The 16710-nt window shown below is 35.8% G+C and overlaps 1 protein-coding gene across 2 annotated transcripts; it reads left to right on the plus strand.

The window, feature by feature from the left end:
- The first annotated feature begins 1968 nt into the window (after positions 1 to 1968).
- On the plus strand, positions 1969 to 16440 carry atl2 (atlastin GTPase 2). 2 transcript variants are annotated; one of them, XM_084092186.1, is made up of 13 exons: positions 1969 to 2098; positions 4707 to 5044; positions 6524 to 6658; positions 6748 to 6852; positions 6943 to 6993; positions 7076 to 7132; positions 10142 to 10234; positions 10310 to 10448; positions 10538 to 10665; positions 12215 to 12271; positions 12563 to 12634; positions 12985 to 13416; positions 15554 to 16440. In XM_084092186.1, exons 1-13 carry the CDS (start codon positions 2026 to 2028, stop codon positions 15671 to 15673), a joined length of 1800 nt encoding a protein of 599 aa, XP_083948312.1. In that variant the 5' UTR covers positions 1969 to 2025; the 3' UTR covers positions 15674 to 16440. The 2 variants fall into 2 exon arrangements, with proteins under 2 accessions (XP_083948312.1, XP_083948313.1); XM_084092187.1 differs by having other exon boundaries at positions 2017 to 2098; positions 4687 to 5044.
- Positions 16441 to 16710: the final 270 nt, after the last annotated feature.

A 16710-nucleotide genomic window follows, 5' to 3' on the forward strand; every position in this document is an offset into this window, starting at 1 on the left:
ATGGTATTATGTGTCTATGTGTCTTTAATTTTGATTTGCTATGATAATTAATAAAATCATTATTTTAAAGTATGATAATTAATTTTGTAATTAATCTGTTAACTTTAAGTCAAATTTCACATTCATAAGTTTAATGAGTCCTTAAAGAATTTGAAAATTACTGTTCTACTATTCAAACTAGTACTAATATAAAAGCTATTAAACTAAACTAAACTAAACTGTTCATCTGTTCTGAGTTCAAAATATTTGAATGATACAATTTGAATGTATGTTTTATTTTATTTTGTGTGTGTGTGTGTGTGTGACTGTGTGTGTGTTTTATTTTTTGTTCACCTAGCTCCAAACTGTATGTTGAATTGTTTTGTTGTTTAAAGCATAATAATAATAATAATTATTATTATTCATAAATTAATAGACTGTAAAAAGTTATAATTATTATAATAATAAAATCAGTGGTTGATGATTATCTATGTAAACCCATGAACCAGATTTGATCTGATTTCGGATCAATTTTATAAATTTGTAGACATTTAATGACACATTTGTATAAGAAAAATGAAAAATTGTTATTAGAAGTCTCTTATTGGTATGATTAACCAAAACTCTACATAAAACAAACAAATCAAGTCCTACAGTTTAATAAAATAACACATATTATAAAGACACTTGATATTTAACGGTATTGGATTATTTGTATCGCATCTAATATATTACACCTTCAATAAAACATTTGCAATTGTTTTGTAAAAGGTGTTTTTATGGATGTTCGAGCTGAGTTTTCGTTGCATTATCTCGCTCTGACCAGCAGGGGTCACCAGCGTGTGACGTTTCGAGCGCTTCGAATCACTGAATCATTTTGCGAGGTTCAATTGATTCGATTCAAAGTGACGAAAAGCTTCGTTTCTCCCATCACTACCCTAGGATCACTACCGTCCAAATCGCTTCTGTTTGTTGGTGTCATACTGCCACTATCTGGATTGGGGCAGTACTGCGCATTTATGTAGAGTATTTGGCCCATTTGGTGCTGCTGTTCTGACTTTGTAATATGCATTTACCAACAATTTTTAATTGCAAGACTAAACGTTGATGCTAAAATAAAATAAACTCATAGAATCATAAACTTTTGCACATTGCACAGACTAAAGACTGAAGCTCTGTCTGATCTGAATATATTAATCTGATGGAATCCTGTTACAATGACCATAATTATAATAATATTTGGATAGTGATCAGTAATTGTTGTAATAGAATTACTTTTTCACAAACCACATTAACCGCAGTGTCATTTGCTAAATGATTATCAGACATTAGTTTGTTCCCTTTTAAATTTCGATGAATTCATCATTTATTTATTTTTCAATAATTATTTTCTGACATTCTGGCCTAGAGATTTATGAAACAGGGCAATGTGTGCAAATGGATTTGAAATGTGTGTGTCAGTCTAAAAATAGAACTAGAAATGCTGTCTCTCTGAGGGTTCCTCCTTTAAATCTTAACACCTCCTTTGTTTCCAATAATTTTCTCAGAAAAAAAAATTGCACTATGGTATTCCGTGCACATTGGGCTCCAAAAGTCTGGGGCCATGCATTGCATGCAAATGCATTCTCTCTCTCTCTCTCTCTCTCTCTCTCTCTCTCTCTCTCTCTCTCTCTCTCTCTCGAATGAAAAAATGATGTAAAAACACGATAATCATGTTGTCCAGCATGACTTGAGATGATCCAAAGAGCATTGTGTGCTTCAGTGGAAGAAATCTGGTCATCTTTATAAAGAGTGGAGTCCCACATGGTTAATGCCACACATTTGCTAAGGCATAAATGATTAAATTCATTAAATATATTTGTTTGTTTTGTTTATTCTGTAACATATCAATATTCTAAGTATTGTATTGTAAGTTTATACTCAACAAAGACAAACCCATCTTCGTTAGTTTTCCCAAACGTCTCTGAATGAGAGCATGAAGTTGATATACAGTACGAGAGAAACTGGGGCTGTTACGTCACGCAGCAAAGTTTCAACAGAACCAAGATGGCGGAAGACAGCGGACCGAGGAATCGGCATTTCTCAGCAAAGAACCACAAGTGCCACAACTTTAATGAAGGTGACTCATTTCAAATCTCGAATTATCGAAAAGCCGTTCTTCAAAGTCATTGTGTTTCCCTGTAAGTTTGAGTTTGCCTGTGTTTATTGACACGTTAAAAGTTAAAAACGGGACTTGAACTCGTGTTATTTCTGTTCACGGTCAAATTTGACCAGGTGTGTATCAATTTGCGCCCGAGAGCAGATCGCTTATGCGTTGAGAGCTGACAGAGAGAGTTTGACAAACATTTAGCTCTTGTTGACTCGCATTACTGGAATTAAAAGCCTCGTGAGACGCGCTTCGGGGAGTTGAGTTGAGATACCTGTCATTTTGACACCATAACGGTTCTATGAGTGAAAGACACACTCTACTCGCATGATTATTAGTAAACTGTAGTGTTCTCGGTGAGTTCTTCGGTTATTTTTATGCTAGCTATTATTAGATGGCTTAATTTGCAACCGTGCAAACTTTGGAGCCAGGCTTTTTTTCACTTCTTGCTTTGTCATGGCCGTTCAGTATGTGTTATGTTTTAAAATCCAATTTAAATATAGTTTGTGAGTGGAGATGTATTTGACAGTCATTTTAAATTATTTTAGTATTTCACTGAATTCTGCAGTTGTTTTGTGATTGACGTGCTCGTGCGCGCGCGCAGAAACGAACCGGTTATCAAAGATTTCGTACAGGAAACTATCAAACTCGTTTTAAGGAATCTTTTGTATCCATATTCATCTCAAACGCTTTTTTTTTTGGCATGAGTTGTGGGTTTTGTTTGCTTCCTTAAGCTTTAGGGTGGTGGATGCCTGTGTGTTTAGTCTGAGATCTTACCAGGGTAATTTGCCATGTAAATTTACTTTGAGTTTCGCTGGTGTGTCTAGTAAATCAACATAATAGCATGTTGATTTACTGGACACAGGACAATTATATCAAGTTACTTTTTATCTGGGCAAACATATCAGTCAGTTAAAATCTGATAAGAAACTGATAGACATATGCATGATGCAGGTTGTACCTGTACCCATGATTTGTACCTGTATGTCTCAAGTTAGTAGTCTGCATCAATGATATTGGGCCTTTCAAAAGCTGATACCAATGTCTGCTTTACCTGTGTTAGTTGTTAAAACTAGCAACATTTTCACTTTGGAATTAATTGGAGGAAAATTTTGCTGTAATGTCATGTTGGTAGCACTTTACAATAAGGTTTCGTTTATTAACATGAACTTTCAATAAACAATTCTACTGCATTTATTATTTTTAGTTAACAAGAAGTTTATGAGTGAGTCATTAAAGGGATAGTTCGCCCAAAAATTTACTCCATTTACCATTTACTCACACTCTAATTGTTCCAAGCCTGTATGAGTTTTACTTCTTCTTTCTCTTTTTCTTTCTTGGTAACTAACTGTCTTGTGACCAACATTCTTCAAAAATATCTTCTCATACAGAAACAAATTCATACAGGTTTGAAACAACTTGAGGGTGAGTAAATGATGACAAAAACTATCACTTTAAATCATTCATTCAAACTGATTAAAAATATATCAATTCAAATAATTAAATATTTTTTAAATAGAATGCAGAAATTAACATCACAACCCCTAATAAATTCCATGTTATTTTTTTTTTAAATATGCTTAATATTCTCAATTTATCCAGAATCGTGTATATATATATATACATATATAAATATAATAAATATAATTTATATATATAAATATAATAGTGTGTGAATGTGTATAAAGCAGTCTTGAATGAGCTGTCCCCTGTCCAGTGTGTCCTTGGTGTGTGTTAACTCACTCTGACACTGCTTGACTCTGATCCAGGAGCTCAGTTCATCTGGCTGTGAGCCTGAAGAGACTAAAGTGAAGGGGAGAGGGTGTTTGTTTTGCGTTACATATGTCTTAACTAGACGACAAAAATGACCAAATTTAGCCCTGTGGCCGAAGGGATCTAGGCTTATCACAGCTCATGGATAAAGTGCATGGGGTTAGAACAGAGACCCACACACTCCTGGAATAGAAAGTGACCACAGTAATGAGCTGCTTGAGTGCTAAAAAGCAAAGTTGCGAACGTCAGAAAACCCATGTCTGACCATCAAGGACTGTGTTCAGTATGTGGGTTTTTCTTATTCATGCATGCTTTTTTTGGCCAATAACCCCTTGCACAACATAAGCGGAGATGGCTACGATTACTTTTGACATTTTAAACGGTGAACAATTTAAAGCTGCTTTTATATATACATATATATATTCAAATTGTTTTTATTATTATTTTATTAGTTATTATTTATATACTATTATTGTTTTTATTATTTTTAACTTTTATTTTTATATTTTGTTTTTATTTAAATTTTAGTTTAATTTATTAATTTCTTTATCTGCAATTGTCTTTTTTATTTATTTTACTACTCGTTTTAATTATTTTTTTAGTTTTTTAGTTTTTCAGTTAGTAATTTTATTACTTTCAAATTTAAATTTCAGTGTCTTATTTCCATTTACTTTGTGTTTCACATACTATTTATATTTTGTTATTTTACCTTTATTTCAATTAACAAAAATATTTATAGTATTTTACTTGTAGTTAATGATAATAACCCTGCTAATGACTTTTTACAGTTTTTTTTCTTTCTCTACAGATATGACCGGTGTGGAAGATGTTCCACTGTGCCGGCCGGTTCAGGCGTTGAGCGCATTGGAGGAGTTCAGCCCTGACACTAATGGTGTGGCACCATGTGCTGTAGCGGAAGAGCTTGAGCCGGAGGAGGACCCGGTTCCAGAGGGGGCTCGACCCATTCAAATTGTGATCGCTAACGAGGAAGATCATAAGTTTGAGTTGGATGCTGTTGCTTTGGAAAAAATCCTGATGCAGGAACATATCAAGGATCTCAACGTGGTTGTGGTGTCTGTGGCCGGTGCCTTCCGCAAGGGAAAGTCCTTCCTGCTGGATTTCATGCTACGTTACATGCACAATCAGGTTAGAACGAACCCTCTTTCAGTGATGTAAGCATATGGGTAGTTGACAAATGGACACAAATTAGAATTTTGGATTAAATGTATATTTGTAAATGAAAACTTTTAGATGCTAAAATTGGTCACTGTTTTATTCCTTTTTTTCCCTCTGTTTTTTAATCTAATTTTGATTGATATAATATCTGGGAAAATAAAAATTCTGGGCTGAAACCGAAAATTCAGGAAACACTTGGCTGAAAACAAAAACGTTTCGAAAATAATGTTTATTTAACCATCAGTTAATGAAATGTATTTAATAATCAACACTCAAATTGAACAAACTAAGTTGTACAAACATTTAAATGGCACATAAGGTGTTTTTTTATATAATATATATATAATAAAAACAGAAATATTTCTACTCCAATTTGTTGGTGAAATATAAACATTTAATCAATAATAAACTTGTTTACATGACAGATTTATTCAAGCATAAAATAATGACAACACTAACAGGTTAAGTAAATATGTAATGAAAATTTAATATAGTGCATATATTTATCAAAATACTCCTCTCTAGAGTTATTTTTTTTCTAACTAACTAGTTTATGGTCATTAAATAGCTTTCAATATATAAACAGTATACAAGCTGTACAAATTGTTGATGTTTCCCCCGTTTGAAACACTGATTGAGCGATTACATGATACATTTGATACGTGATACGTTTCTTTCAACATACCTTCTGATGTTCATTCATTTTTATTTCATGCTCTAAGTAGTAGTAAACAGGAAGAGATGATTGGTTCATGTGTGGCTTGTACTGAGGCGCTACAGTGATCTGTCACGGCATATGAAAGAGTGATAAAACGGATTTTATTGTTTGTATTTCATGAAAAAATGAAAGACAGAATTTGAAAGTTGTGCATTGTTGCTTTTAATATTGTCCCATGCTGGTGGAATGCTCTCCCCACCCTCATCCGGAATGCAGAATCCCTGGCAACTTTAAAAAGACAGCTGAAAACCCATATCTCTTCCGTGAGCACTTAACCTCATTTAAAAAAAAAAATTTTTTTTTTTCCTTTTTCCTTTAAATCCTCGCTTATCGGGCTTATGCTACTCTGAACAATGCCTGAACTTCGTATTTTGAGCACTTCTTCGCTTTGGACAAAAGCGTCTGCTAAATGACTAAATGTAAAATGAAACAAAGTCTCGAAGCTTATTTGCCCTTATCTGTGAGGACTGTAAAATAACAGGTCAACTACCCTTATGCATTCAAATATGCAAGACATGAGAGCTACAACACATCAGTAAAAAATAAGTCTATCTGAATCATTATTCCTGAGAACAAATTCCTGATGACTCCTATCCTTGACATGTCTAAACGTGTGCGCTGCGTCCTGCATGTACAGTATAAAACCAGCTAGGTCACATGTGCGAGCATGCATGCTTTATTACGTGCATTTCGGGACATTCATATTAACAATCCATTTTGTTTCTTTGTAGTCATCTGAGTCATGGATGGGTGGAGATGATGAGCCGTTGACTGGTTTCTCCTGGAGGGGTGGCTGTGAGAGAGAGACCACAGGAATCCAGGCCTGGAGTGAGGTGTTTGTTGTGGAAAAGGAAGATGGAACTAAGGTGAATGGGTTGTTCAGTTGAAGATGTGTATTATGTCACTGTCAAGATATGTTGACTGTGTGATAAGGCTAATCTATGTGTGTCCTTAGGTGGCTGTGCTGCTGGTGGACACTCAGGGAGCCTTTGACAGTCAGTCCACCATCAAAGACTGTGCCACTGTTTTTGCTCTAAGCACCATGACCAGCTCTGTGCAGGTATGTAGAAGCACGTTAGTGATGCACATGCATAAGTAAAGGTTTACAATACATGGGGCTTTGTCATACATTGTACCTTGTTTGTTTTAGGTTTATAATCTTTCTCAGAATATCCAAGAAGATGATTTGCAGCATCTCCAGGTAGCAACTTTCTTTGTTGGTGTATGTTGTAGTGATTTGTTTACAGTGTAAGTGGGACAGTAACATCATGTGTCTTTTATAGCTTTTCACAGAATACGGCCGACTTGCAATGGAGGAGATCTATGAGAAACCATTTCAGGTAGGAAAGCTATTTCCTCCTGTCATAGCCACAAATTAACCAGCACTCAGGGCAAAAAGTGCCTCACATGCCACAGATGTTTAAAATGTTTCAGAGGCCATTTTAAAGCCGTTATTGAAGAATCATATAATTTGTTTTGATGGAATGTATTTGTGCTGTATTCTCTGTGTATCTCAGGGGCGTCACTAGGCCCATTTTAGGAGGCCTTTAGCCCCCGAAATTTCCACCCAGCCCCCCAAAATTTGCGATTAACTCCATAATATGTACATAATTCGTGATCGCCTCAGTCCCATTTAAAACTCGTATGAAAACGGCGTTTTTAGTCCTCCCCATATTTTAGTCCATGTTATTCAGCGTGTTCTTCAATCCGCAGCAGCGCGGCGCCAGCATCAGAAGCAGAGGACAAGGTGTGTGCATTTATTGATAGATTGTCATGACATATACAACTGTAGTTATTTGTCATAAATGCAGTTTACATAATATGATGCAGGAGCAATACAAGACGGTTTCCCATCCACTGAAAAATCTGGGCTTTTTTTAATTAATATTATTATTATTATTTTTAAATGTTCCTTTCATCTAAATGGCATGAGACTTTGTGAGGCTTGTTTTTTTCCCCCCGTTTTCTTTTTTCTTTATACTGCACAAATGTAAAGAAAATAATAGTGTTTAAAACATTACTGTACATGTGATGAGAAAAATATTTTACCCACATATTACCAATCTAGACAATTACAGTAATATAAGGTTTGTCTGTATTCTTAATGAATATTAGCTGGTTATTTAAAATGATTAGAAATTAAAGTAATATTCAGGGATTGACTTGAAAGTGTAGAACCTACTGTATTGTTCATGCCTACCCTAGTATACAAACAATATATTTTTTTTTTTTGCCTGCTGAGCCCCCCTAATATTGAAAATAATTCTACAATTACCCTTGGTGTATCCGCTCAAGAAATGAAAAAATCTATGTGATCTAAGTGCTAAATTCAGACACTGGTGCCCATATTTAATACATATTATACTATAGATTACCATATCCGATAAATATCACTAGTACATGGTGTATAACATTGTATCTAAATCGTCTTAAAGGGTTAGTTCACCCAAAAATGAAAATTCTGTCAGTAATTACTCACCCTCATGTTGTTCCAACCGCGTAAGACCTTCGTTCATCTTCGGAACATAAATTAAGATATTTTTGATGAAATCTGAGTGCTGGATCACTTCTCCATAGGCTGCTAGGTGACCGAAACTTGCTGGCCCAGAAAAATTATTAAAGAGATTGTTAATATAGTCCAAGTGACTACAGTGGCTTAATCTTAAGTATATCGAGCGACGAGAATACTTTTTGTGCGCAAAAACAAACAAAAATAACGACTTTATTCCACTATTCATTTCCTTCTCTCTGGGCCTCGTAGTGTTTTTGCGCTGCGCGTCTGTGTTACACGTCATCACGCATCACACACATGACCAGCGTCGGCCAATAGTGAGCCTACGTGGTGACGTGTAACACAGACGCGCTGCGCAAAAACACTACGTGAACCAACTAGAGGCCCAGAGAGAAGGAAATGAATAGTGGAATAAAGTTGTTATTTTTGTTTGTTTTTGCGCACAAAAAGTATTTTCGTCGCTTGATATACTTAAGATTGAGCCACTGTAGTCACTTGGACTATATTAACGATCTCTTTAATAACTTTTCTGGGCCAGCAAGTTTCGGTCACCTAGCAGCCTATGGAGAAGTGATCCAGCACTCAGATTTCATCAAAAATATCTTAATTTGTGTTCCGAAGATGAACGAAAGTCTTACGCGGTTGGAACAACATGAGGGTGAGTAATTACTGACAGAATTTTCATTTTTGGGTGAACTAACCCTTTAAGAAAATTACTAAAAGAAAAGAAAACCCAGTTTCTGAAACTGTGAAAGCTGTGCTTGCATAGTCTGTGATTGAAATCCGTTATGCACAATCCTCTTGTTTGACGATTATTATTAAGTCTAAATCAGGCTTGAATTGGTTTGAAATTGATGATATCCTCAATAGGCAATTTGCATCTGAGTGAGTTGAGTGAGTAGAGCTCGCTATTATGAAGGGGCGGGACATTTCCTGGACACACTCTAAGCAGTGTCAATCAATCACACTGGCCCAGCTAACTACTTGCAGCACATTTCGTATTTTGGATAGAGGGTCTTCATTGAAATGGCGCGTTGTAAAAGATATGTGAAAAATAATGCGATTTTCTTTTAAACAATTGAGTACATCCCAAAAAACTAAATCAAGACTTCGTAAAAGGGCATAATAGGACCCCTTTAATAATTTTATTCAGCAAGGGCTTGATCAAAATTAAACTGAAATTAATCAAATTGATCAAAAGTGACAGTAAAGACATTGGGCATGTTACAAAAGATTGCTATTGTCTATTTCTCAAAGAATCCTTAAAATAATTCCACAACAATATCAAGCAGCACAACTGTTTTCAACGTTGATGATAAATGTTTCTTGAGCAGCAGATCAGCATATTAGAATGATTTCTGAAGGATCATGTGACACTGAAGACTGGAGTAATGATGCTGAAAATTCAGCTTTGCATCACATGAATAAATTTCAGTTTAAAATATATTAAACTAGAAAAATTTTCTATTTTAAATTGTAATAATATTTCACAGTTACTGTTTTTTGTTTTTATCAAATAAATGCATTCTTGGTGAGCATAAAATATGTCCTTTTTTAAAATAATAATAATAATAATAATAATTCACAAAGTCTAATGTGATTTAAAACAGCACTTTCTTTTTTTCCATACCAGAATAATTCACTATGAAATCTGAAAATGGATATTTTTTTCAGAATAATGTTTTGGAAATTAATATTTTCTTTATTCTCTGAAAAAGGTTTGAATGATAAATTGGGCATCGATTACACACCATCATCAGTATTTTTGTTTTTCTAATTTTGTTGGTCTTGAGATTCACTTTTAAAATGTTTTTTTTTTTTTTTTACTGTTTTTCAGAAACTATTGTTTCTGATCAGAGACTGGTGTTTCCCTTACGAGCATAGCTATGGGCTCAAAGGAGGGTATCGCTTCTTGGAGAGGAGACTACAGGTGAGATGCAGCACACAGATGAACAGAGCATCAGCATGTTGAACAAATTGTGAATGTTTCATTTGTGCTATGCAGGTGAAGCAGAATCAACACGAAGAGCTGCAGAGTGTTAGGAAGCATATTCACAGCTGTTTCTCCAGCATAGACTGCTTTCTGCTGCCACATCCAGGTCTGAAGGTGGCCACCAACCCTCACTTTGATGGCAGACTGAAAGGTCAGGATAGATTTCTCTCAGATACCGACATGCACATGAACGTCCGAACTCTAGGCTCATCATGAACTTCTTCTTTTCTTATTTTGCAGACATTGATGATGCGTTTAAGGAGGAGCTGCAGAATCTAGTTCCTTTACTGCTGGCACCAGAGAACTTGGTAGAGAAAGAGATCAGTGGAGCTAAAGTCACATGCAGAGACCTGCTGGAGTACTTCAAGGTCAGATTTGATTACTTTAGCTGCACTAACAGCTGTAAACACAAATCAGATTAGCTGTAAATTGTGTCAGGATTTAAATTGAAGAGGCTCTATTCAAGTGTTCCTGTAGAATTTGTGTGGCAAATGATGCAAGTCTTTATTGATAATAAGGCAAAAAACTGGTTAGTTTCAATTAAAGAGATAGTTCACCCAAAAATGAAATTTGTGTCATTAATTACTCACCCTCATGTCGTTCCAAACCTGAAAAAAATAACGACTTCATTCAATTTCTTCTCTTCCTTTTTTTGTGCACAAAAAGTATTCTCGTTGCTTCACAACATTAAGGTTGAACCACTGTAGTCACATGGACTATTTTAACGATGTCTTTACTACCTTTCTGGTACTTGAAAGTGGTTATGACGTGACGTCGCTGTCTATAGAGGGGTCAGGAAGCTCTCGGATTTCACCAAAAATATCTTAATTTGTGTTCTGAAGATGAACAAAGGTTTACAGGTTTGGAACAACATGAGGGTGAGGAAATGATGACAGTATTTTCAGTTTTAGGTGAGCTAATCTTTTAAGTAAATGATTAATCACACTATAAAATAGTTCATTAGCATGACAGTGGCCTGTTTACAGCTGTCAAGCAACATGAATGCATTAATATTAGCCGCTTTCCGACCGGAGGAACCTTTTCACAGTTCCTAGAACTATTGGCTAAAGTACCCGGATGTCGGCGTGTTCGCACCGCAGGAACTAGGAACGATTTTAGTTCTAGGAACTCCATTTGTAGGAACTAATTTGGGTCCTACTTCAGAGTAGGGTCTAAACCAGCACTATAGGAACTATCCGTGACGTTAGTGTACGCTGATTGACCGAACGCACGCGGAACATCAGCACCCGCCATTTTTAAAACAGCTAGAATGTAAACACACAGATTATAGCCTATATATATTTACTTCATAAACTATACAAACATGGAAAACAGTGATAGATGGGTCTCTAAACCTTTATGCTGAAGAGAAAATCCAGCGCAACTTTGAGGGGACCAAGCCAAACATGATTATGTTTATCTGCCCAGCTAGCAACACTGCACATCAACCACACGGCATAGGCTAATAACCTTTTTTCATATACTGTCTACTTTCTATAACAGTTCTATCTAATAACATATTAAACAGTACTGTTAGACAGATCGCTAACTAATAAACACAGAGAATGCGAGCATTGTTTGCTCTGGCGTTCTCAGCGCCGCCAAAATAAAGGTCCGTCGTGCCGTCAAAATAAAAGTCACCGTGCTTGCGTCACTCCCTTACCCCTCCTACCAGTTCCTATGGCCACTTGGCCAGTGCGAACGCAAACAGCAAAACCGAGTTTGGGGGAGAGTAGTTCTTAGAACTGTTTAGAAGTGGACAGTTCCTAGAACTAAGTTCCTATAACTACTTGGTCGGAAAGCGGCTATTGACTTCAGTTGGTGTGAGGTCACAAGTGTGCCTTTTTGTACAGTGCCATTGAACATGCTTTATAAACATCCAGTAAAATACCCATGTTTATATTCCTTTGTTTGTAGGCATATATCAAAATCTATCAAGGGGAAGAGCTTCCACATCCTAAATCCATGGTGCAGGTATGTTCCTCTCCATCTTTAAAGTCACCTACAGTACAGTTCAAAAGTTTTGGCATGGTAATAAAAAATAAAAAAATTTGATAAAAAATACTGTAATAATTTTGAAAACAGTTGTGCTGCTTAATATTTTTGTGGAAACCATGAAACATTTTTTCCCACAGGATTCTTTGATGTATACTAAGTTCAAAAGAACAGCTTTCAAAAAAAAAAAAAAAAAAAAATCCTACTGACCCCAAAACATGGTTGTTTATATGGAAGGTATTAAATGCTCACTGTGCCTCTTTTACTCAGGCAACTGCTGAAGCGAACAACTTGACAGCTGTCGCTGGAGCGAAAGACACTTATAACAGAGTCATGGAGCAGGTAGAGTTACACTATTATTTCTTCTATTTTGACAGCATACATGCAGACAAAAAGGAAAGAGTGTGAGCAAATGCATCCTGCATATCAAGTGCATTCAGTCAAGATTCTTCACTACTAAATGGATCATGGATGGAGAGGGACCTAAATTCTATTTAAATATAGCAGGATCATGACGTGAAATGAGCTAGCCTATATAACTGAAAATAACTTGAGGCCATTGCACTAAAATAGTAGTTTTGGCCTAGATAACTCAAAGAAAATGCCTGTTATGGTTTAGTTAAATCTACGCCTGATCATTAGATAGATTAGGAAATATGTCTGAGCTTATCATTTTGTTGTGTGTGTCACAGGTATGTGGAGGAGACAAACCATACATCGCCCCAGTTGACCTCCAGCGCTATCACGAAGAGTTTAAGAAAACCTCCGTTGAGAAGTTTTGCGCTGTGAAGAAAATGGGAGGTGTGGAGTTCTGTCAGCGCTACCAGCAGCAGTTAGAGACAGAGCTGGATGAAGTGTACACAAATTTTGTGAAACACAATGAAAGCAAGAACATTTTCTATGCGGCGAGAACTCCGGCCACTCTGTTTGCTGTCATGTTTGTCACCTACATGGTCTCCACTGTAACAGGTTTCATTGGTTTATCAGTAATCGCAGCTCTGGCCAGTCTTGTGATGGGGGTGGCTCTGCTCTCGTTGTGTGCCTGGGCGTATGTCAGATACTCAGGAGAGTATCGGGAAGTGGGCGTGGCTATAGACCTCATAGCAGAGGCCCTGTGGGAACAGGTGAGTTTTGCTTCCTCGATGTACTTCCACATGTACTTCTCACTCCCCATTTCCTGGAAACTCCTAGCATTTCTCCTAGATAATGCGAGGCCCATCAAGTTCCTCTAAGTTTAGCTTACTCGTAGAGTCCAGCGGCTGGTTGCATAAACATAGCCATAATGTTAAGACAGTGTCTTAAGTTCTAGTATGACCTACTAGCAGTTAGTCAGGGGCAGTCAGTCTTAGTTTTCGGTATCAAAGTAGGCTTATCTACGTTTTTATGTAACGGATTTAAAAAAGCTATGAACCGTCTTAAAGAAAATAAATTGATGTCTTGTACTGAACTTGTAAGACTAGTCTTAGAGGTTTATGCAACTGGCCCCAGAGAAGAGAGGTTCCTCCAATAAAAGTTTTGTCATAGGATCCATGAATTTTAGAGCCAGTCCTGATTCAATAGCCAACAAAACATTGTATGGGTCAAAATTATAGATTTTTATATTATGCAAAAAATCATTAGGATATTAAGTAAAGATCATGTTCCATGAAGATATTTTGTTAATTTCCTACCGTATATATATCACAAAAAAAAAAAATGTGAATGCAGCAACATCGAGGACTTCATTTGGACAACTTTAAAGGCGATTTTCTCAATATTTCGATTTGTTTTTGGTTTTTTTGCACCCTCAGATTCCAGATTTTCAAATAGTTGTATCTCAGCCACATATTGTCCTATCCTAAACGAACCATACATCAATGGAAAGCTTATTTGTTCAGCTTGTATTATTACTATAGGTCTTGCTTTGTTAAAAACATAGTTCATTATCCCGTTAACAAGGGACACACGTTATTCCACACCCATAAGATCTTCGAAACAGAAATTAAGATATTTAAAATGAAAGTTGAGAGATTTTTGTCCCTCTATTGAAAGTGAATTTCACCAAAATTTAAAAGTAATCCATATGAATGGATCACTTTATATGATAAACAAGATTAATTAAGGCTTTTATTCGCATACAAGCATTGGTCAACATGCATAGATCACATCAAATATGGTAAACGGAAGCTCAAATGTGTTTGCTTGATGCGCAAGAACCAATGAGGCTTGTGCTTGTTTCAGGCAAGCACATTTAAAGGGTTAGTTTAAATTATCCAATAATTTACTCACCCTCAAGCCATCCTAGGTGTATATGACTTACTACTTTCAGCCAAACACAATCAATTTTTATTAAAAAATATCCTGGCTCTGACATACTTTATAATGGGAGTGAATAGATCCTGAGTTTTTGAAGCTCCAGAAAGCACATCCATCCAGTAAGTAATCCATACGGCTCCAGGGGGTTGATAAAGGCCTTCTGAAGTGAAATGGTGTGTTTTTGTAAGAAAAATATCCATATTTATAACTTTATAAACTATAATCACTGTATTACTTCACTGCCTGCTTCAAAAACTCAGGCTCTATTCACTCCCATTATAAAGCTTGGAAGAGCCAGTTTTTTTTAAATAAAACTGTGTTTGGCTAAAAGAAGAAAGTCATATACACCTACGATGGCTTGAGGTTGAGTAAAGTATGGGGTAATTTAAATTTTTGGGTGAACTAACCCTTTAAGCTTTCGAGAAGAGCAAACCTTATTGATTCTTAAGTTTCATTAAAAATATTATTTATTTTTTGAATATTAATGAAAGTTGTAAGAATTGGAACAAACCCAAAACCTTAAATCCAGGGTTCTCATAATATCAGAACATATATTGAAGGTAATACAATCTCATAACTGAATAAAATCGACATTTTTTAGTAGTAAATATTATTTTTTTCTAAAAGTGCTCAACTCTTATTTCATCAGTTTATATAAAAGAAATCCTTACATTTTCTTACATTTTATACAGTAATTGAGGCAAGGTTACTTTAAGTAATTGGACTGGTCAATGTTTGCCTGGTGGTTAAGGTGTGTAAAAAAAAATCCAATAGATTTACATATTTTGGGAGTTGTTGGTGGACTCCTTTTGACTTTGACCTGTAAACAACCACCCTGAACACCCTAGCAAGCAACCATTTGGCAACAGGCTAAAAATGTTCAGATAACCACTGTTCACATTTTCTTCAGAAAATCTAAAAATCAAATTCTTAATGTTAATGTTTTTTCTTCTTTGTCCATTCTAGGTGCTGAAGCCACTTACTGAGCAATACATGGAAGAAAATGTCCGACAGACTGTTGTGAACTCTATAAGAGCCACGCTTACAGATCAGGTGACACAAGCTACGAAGTTGAAGACCAACTGACAGTTTGCTGTGCCTTATCTGCCTAGTGTTTGAACAATCACTGCTTTTATGTTGTGTAGTTTTTTGATGTTTGGTCATGTAGACTCTAACCAAAGTTTACAGCATAATTTGCCCTGACCAATATCCACACCATCAATATGACGCTGTTAACAGCAAGGAACATCATTACAAATGCTTATCAATTCAGGTTTAAGTCAGCAAGATATACATACAGCGTTGGATTTCTCTTGGTTTGAGGGATTATCAGGGAAGCACTACAACTGTTTTATAATCTGAAAGGTAATTTAAAAACTAGATGTTAAGTCCCTTATATGCTTAACGGTTTAATTACTGCTTTCAGTGGATGAACTGTAGCATTTTCAATTTAGCCTTCTACCACATCCAGTTACTCAGTGTGAAAGCATACCAGCTTTTTTGCTGGGGTTTTTTGCGAGATATTTTTAGAGCTTTTAAGGAATGCTGAAGTTGTAAATCCATCCAAGTCACTGCTCTACTGGGCCTCTTTCTGTACAGTGTCGTTTTAGACTGTATCATAGCCTCATGCATGTAAACGAGTATCTGAATATCAGCTGTAGATCATCAGAGGATGTTTTGAGATGTGTATGAATGTGATCTATTTGCCTTTTGTTGTACTTCTCTAAGATCAGAGCCCCTTTCATTTGTGTCTTCTGACCTATTGGAGTGCTCATGAGATGACTTGATTTGTCAGTCTTTTAAGGTCATGCCATTTAATTTATTTTTTAAACAATTAAAATATTTAAAATTGCTGTTTCTGACTCCTTCAGTATTGTTGTCTGCATTGTTGCCTGAATGTCTTGTGGTACAAAGAAATTTTCAACTCAAATGGAACCAGAAATCAAACAAGACTAGAAGTGTAATAAACCTGATAGCATTTGTGCCTTAGGAAAAAAAAATATTACTGGTGTGCATCTTGAGACAAAATAATGGCACTGACATATTTTAAGATATCAGTGCAAATTGCTTTCAGTTAAAACAGCTCAAACATGCATTTTAATCTAGGACTGGGCTTAAGCCTT

This window comes from Abramis brama (assembly GCF_963993115.1).
Source record: "Abramis brama genome assembly, chromosome: 19".
Classification (NCBI taxonomy): Eukaryota; Metazoa; Chordata; class Actinopteri; order Cypriniformes; family Leuciscidae; genus Abramis; species Abramis brama.